The sequence below is a fragment of the Egretta garzetta genome, unplaced genomic scaffold (genome assembly GCF_000687185.1).
Source record: "Egretta garzetta isolate BGI_Z169 unplaced genomic scaffold, ASM68718v1 scaffold232, whole genome shotgun sequence".
In the NCBI taxonomy this organism is placed as follows: Eukaryota; Metazoa; Chordata; class Aves; order Pelecaniformes; family Ardeidae; genus Egretta; species Egretta garzetta.
The window spans coordinates 1,095,123-1,100,074 of record NW_009258959.1 but is presented as its reverse complement, the minus strand read 5'-3'; the positions used below and the strand labels follow the sequence as shown (position 1 = coordinate 1,100,074).

General features: G+C 46.7%; 1 protein-coding gene across 1 annotated transcript in view; it reads right to left on the bottom strand.

Moving 5' to 3' along the window:
* The window catches only part of MRPL48 (mitochondrial ribosomal protein L48), an 8,396-nt gene extending 3,805 nt beyond the window's left edge, over positions 1–4,591 (bottom strand). Inside the window, 7 exon segments of the mRNA XM_035890183.1 lie at positions 1–38; positions 1,691–1,863; positions 2,652–2,737; positions 3,710–3,747; positions 4,064–4,116; positions 4,336–4,394; positions 4,561–4,591. The exon segment at positions 1–38 is cut by the window's left edge and continues 7 nt beyond it. Coding sequence (XP_035746076.1) covers positions 1–38; positions 1,691–1,863; positions 2,652–2,737; positions 3,710–3,747; positions 4,064–4,116; positions 4,336–4,394; positions 4,561–4,591 — 478 coding nt within the window.
* Between the last annotated feature and the right edge of the window lie 361 nt (positions 4,592–4,952).

Sequence of the window (4,952 nt, the reverse complement as noted above, 5' to 3'; positions counted from 1 at the left end):
AGAACAGCACTTCGTTGGTTTTGGTGGGCATCGCGTAGCTGCAGGAACCACAGGTCAGTGCTTAGGACAGGGAGGACAGACTTGCACTACTTTACAGGAATGAATCAACCTCCAGCAGCAGAGAATGCGGAAGGGGATTAACTTTTCATGAGAAATTAATTATGCAAACAATGTATCTTGCAAATCAAGCACTGGCAGAAGCCGGGTGTTTTACTGGAAAGAGATAAGGGAGAAGCTTGCAGTACTGCTGCCAGCAGAAACCTGTTTCAGCTACAAACACCAGCCTGAGAAGAGAACTTGTAACTTCGTTACAGGGGAAGGAAAGCTTTAAAGCGACAGTTCTGATTTATTTTGTAATCTGTTCATCGGGAACAGAGCTAAAAACCACTGCTGCAGCGTGCCACTCAAAAGACATTATTTTCACCTCTGTGAATTTAACAGGAGTGCTACGCACTGGGTCAGATCCTGCTCTCCGGTTAGTGTTATTCCAGAGGCCTCAGCCTCCCCATCTCCATTTGCACAGCATCAATAATGACAGGCTACATCCTACTGCTCGCGTTGTACCCTCCAATTTTTGCTCTTAAGGAGTAAATAATTCCTTTCTGTACACACCAAACTCTGCACACGAAGTCCAACCTCAGAGGGCATGAGTACGACACGAGGTACTAACGCTTTACACTGAAAGTGCTACCAACAGTCTCAGGCTGTGGGATTGCTCTGCAAACGCTTTCCAGCGTGTTGCTGCTGACATAATGGTCATTTCTTAGTGTCACCGGGTATCCTTCTCAAAACAAAACACCTATCAGTCACCAACGCGTCACAGTTTTAAGTGCTGTTTGGTGCAAAAAGACATCACAGAGAGACTGCAAGTGACTTATCTGCGGGCACGGGATTTCAGATCCATGGTTGACAGTTCAGCAAAGTGGATGAACATAAAGAAAACGATTTCTGGTCGGTTTAATCGGCATGAGCTTAAACCAGCGCTTATGCTCAGAGGTACAGCTAAAGATACACATTTCAGATAACCACCGCTGAGTGTTTTTACTTCCTTACAGCAACGCAGTACTTCTCCAGTGACTACAGCTCCTCGGACGCACTGCGGGCACCGAGAAGCTCCATCGTGTTCCTCAGGCTTGTGCAAACCAGCAAAGCTGCTATCAGGGATACACCTGCTTCCAAGATCTAGTGTGCAACTGAAGCATCCTCTGCTGCTAAACTACAGTAGTGGGTGGCTCTCCCACAACCTCCAGGGGTTGCCCAAGCTCGTTCTAGTTTGTGTATTCAGTACCATATGCACAGAGGAAAGAGCCTGGATAAAACACTATGAAGAAAAAACAGCAGCAAAAGTCAGCAACACTTAAGCCTACGTTCCCGAGCTCAGCACCCACAGGCTTAAGCCTTTTTCTCAAAGGAAAGAAGAGTATCGGCTATTTTTGGGCTTCAGATCTGTTCAGTCGGTGCCTGAGCAACTCCATTTCAGCCTTCCTCATACGAATAAAGCATCCTAAACCGTACAGACACACACAAAGAGAACACCGGGCAGATAACAGAAGATTTGGATTTATGTGTGAGAATCTATCAGAGAGATTAGATTGTGCCCTTCTCTTCCAGGTATCATCATCTATGAGCCTCCCCTGGCCTAACGCAATGCAATTGCAAGGGGTGACAAACAGAGCTGTATTCCTCATACCATTCATTCACTCTGATGGAGAGTCGGTTGCAGAGTCTGTGCACGTACTGAGCAAAATGCTCCACGAGACACATATCATAGGAAGTCATCTGGATGTTGACATCTCCGTACTCGTAGTCTGTTCCAACATTTATCTCTTTCATCTGTACTTTATCCTTCTTCTTCTTTGGAGCCTATATTTAAAAAAAAAAAAAAAAAAAAAAAAAAAAAAGAAGAAAAAATAGAAAGCATATCTGTTTTGAACGAAACTGGAAATAAAAACCAGTAGCTCTTGCCCACACAGGAGACCGTGCGAGGGTACTCTCGGCTGACAAAGGTTTGCTGAACTATGTTGAACATATCGCAGCCCATCTGTGCTCACTTTCCCCGACTGCAAAACGGGGATGACATTATCTTAACAGATGTTCTCAAGTTGAGCAGTTCAGTTCTTGGATGGCAGCGCCACAGAAGTCACAGAGAAAAATACGTGCATACCATGATTAATTTCTTCCAGGAGAAACCAAGGAGTAGAAAACAAACTGCTTTTTATTTCACTTCCTGCCTTCGAGGCAGCTGTCTAGATGAGTTATTGTTTCCTCCTTCCATAAAAATTGTCGTCTTTCCAAATTTCGGGGAATGTAAAAAGTTTAAATGCAAATAAGACCTGCTTACAATATTCTGTGATAATTTGAAGTTGGGGTGTTAAGTTCAGCATCACAAAGAGATTCCTCCCTCCCAAAACTACTCATTAATTTAAACAAGAACATGCTGGACAAAAAAACCCCAGTATTTATGCAGTGTTGTGAGTAGGTACTTCATGTAAGCGAACACTCTCTACAGAGAAAAGTAGCAGTAAGCCATTACATTATTCCTTTTTAATACAGTTCATCAGCCATGGAATTAATAATATTAACATTTAAATCAGACTGTAAAAAGATAGGTCAGCCGAAAGCAAGCACGAAAGCAGAGTTCTTATGCCTACCTCCTTTGGGAGCAGGTATTTAAACTTCCCGATACCATGTGTAGGACGGGATCTGTAGTGTCTGTGGCAACTCACGAGTGCATCACCTTAAAACCAAAGCAGAGCAAACGTTTCCAGCTGAACGGCAGACAGCCCTTCTTTTAACAAACATACACGGGTGTTTGAGCCCCCCAAAACCACACTGGGGGCAAGAATTTGTCCTTGGTGCTTTGACAGAAGGCAAAGGCAGGCTAAGGCTTTGGCAGATCTCTGCCCCACGCAGGCAGCCTGTACATCACAGCAAGCCTGTTACAATCCACAGCTGGTTACGGTGAGCAACAAATAAGGGAGGAAAAGATTAAAGGTGACTCATTTCCCAGGTGAATTCTCAGGCAAACAAAAGAAAAGACAGACTTGTCAGCACCAGCGGATGGTGAGGATAGCGATGAAAGGTTACATTTGCCTCCTCTTATGCAACAGCAGTGATGCTACTACGATGGATCTGAGCCCTGCTTAATTTTAAATCCAGTCCCATTCAAATATTCATGTGCTAGGAAGCCAAATCAAAACTGCATCGGCTTTTATTTATACTTCCTTCTCCAGGGTAAAATGAAACCCTCAGTAACACTCATTTTAATAAAGGAAGCTCAGAACAGCAAAGAGAAACTGAACACCGAGGATTGAAGCCACTCAGTTATATTTTTCCTCCACATCAAAATAAAATTCTAATTTAAATCACGACAGTGGACTCCCTCAGCTCAATAAATGTTAAAGTGGGACCTCGTGGGGGTGTAAGTCAGTTCCTGGACAGTAAAACAGTGAATAGCATCTGGCCGGTGTCACTCCGCAGCTAACACCGTGACTAGGAGTACCTGCTCAGAACAGGGGAACAGAAGAAAAGGTTAGAAAAAAGGTACAGAAGTAGAAAAGCACCTGCTCAGGTTATTTAACCAGCCCCAAATTGCCTAAAAAAGTTAAAAGGAGACACAAACGCTGAAATGTTCATGTTCATTCCATAAATGAAATTTATTTTGAGTAAACAAAGTTTTGCCTTGCACTGGCTTAATAAGAGGCCTTACCTGCAGCACACAGACAGCTTTCTCTGGGGGTGGCCGCTCTGTAAGAAGGAAGATAATTGTTAAAAGCTCTGATTTCACCCACCCAGTGGAAACAACACATCTGGCCAATCTCCTTGAACAAAGGCTCACACCCCAAGCCCCTCAGACACAGGCAGATCCCGTTAGCAAAGAGACTTTCTCTTCTTCACATCCTACAGCCCTTTCAGCTCCCAGACATCAGCTGAAAATCCTCCCTCCACAATTAAAAGATTTTCCTTGGCAAAAAGTATTATTTCTGTCATGTATGTTTTCTGATGCTGTCAGAAGTGCCTTATACTGTGTCTTACTTGCTGGGTTTCATTTCAGACCACTCACCTGCTGAGCGCAAACACTTGCTTTAGCAACGCTCCCTTCTTCAAGCACAGCACCTGCAATGAGCCACCAGGGTCAAAATGCAAACAGTATGGCAGATACTCAGTGAGTTTTCACCAGCGCTTGCCAGAATACAGCCATCAAACCAGCACCCAAGACCCTCTGAACATGCCAACAACCCTCCCAATCTCTCCCCCAGCCACTGTCACTCCCCAGAATACCACTGCAACACACAGAGGAAAGAGATGAAGTGGGAGAAAGATGATTGTGGTAACCTTTTCTTGCACCCCCTCGCTTTGCTTCAGGATCCAACAAGTTGGGGTAGGAGGCCCTCCTTCCCTCGGTTACAGATCATATTCATCCCTTGCACTGTCCCACCGCCTCCAGGTTAGAACAACCACCCGAACAACCCTCCTGCTTCTTCCAGCTCCGCAGGGATGGAGGGAAACACAGCTCATCCATCACCAAGGCAGCGCAAAGCAAAGAAGCTTTGCTGTCACCACAACCCCTGGCAGGCAGGAGCTGCGTCATGCCAAGCGGGGGTGGCAGGGATAATTACCAACGTCCCCAAAGAGTGACTGGAGGGACAGGGATGACCAGGGATCTGCCAGGCCCCCAGGGTAGTGGCAAGGCGGGGGCTGTAAAGGACACTGGGGTGATCCCTGGGTGCCTGAGGAGTGTGCGGGGGGGAGTCTCTACACCTGGCCCAGGTACACCAGGGTAGGCACAACTCAGGGTCAGGCCTGCGCCCCCCCAGTCTACGCCCAGGGCCAGGTCGGGCCTGTCCCTCCTGTCCCCAGGGCCGGGTCGGGCCTGTCCCTCCTGTCCCCAGGGCCGGGCCTGCCCCTCCCCCGGGGCCGGGCCTATCCGTCCCCGCCCCTCCCCTCCCCCG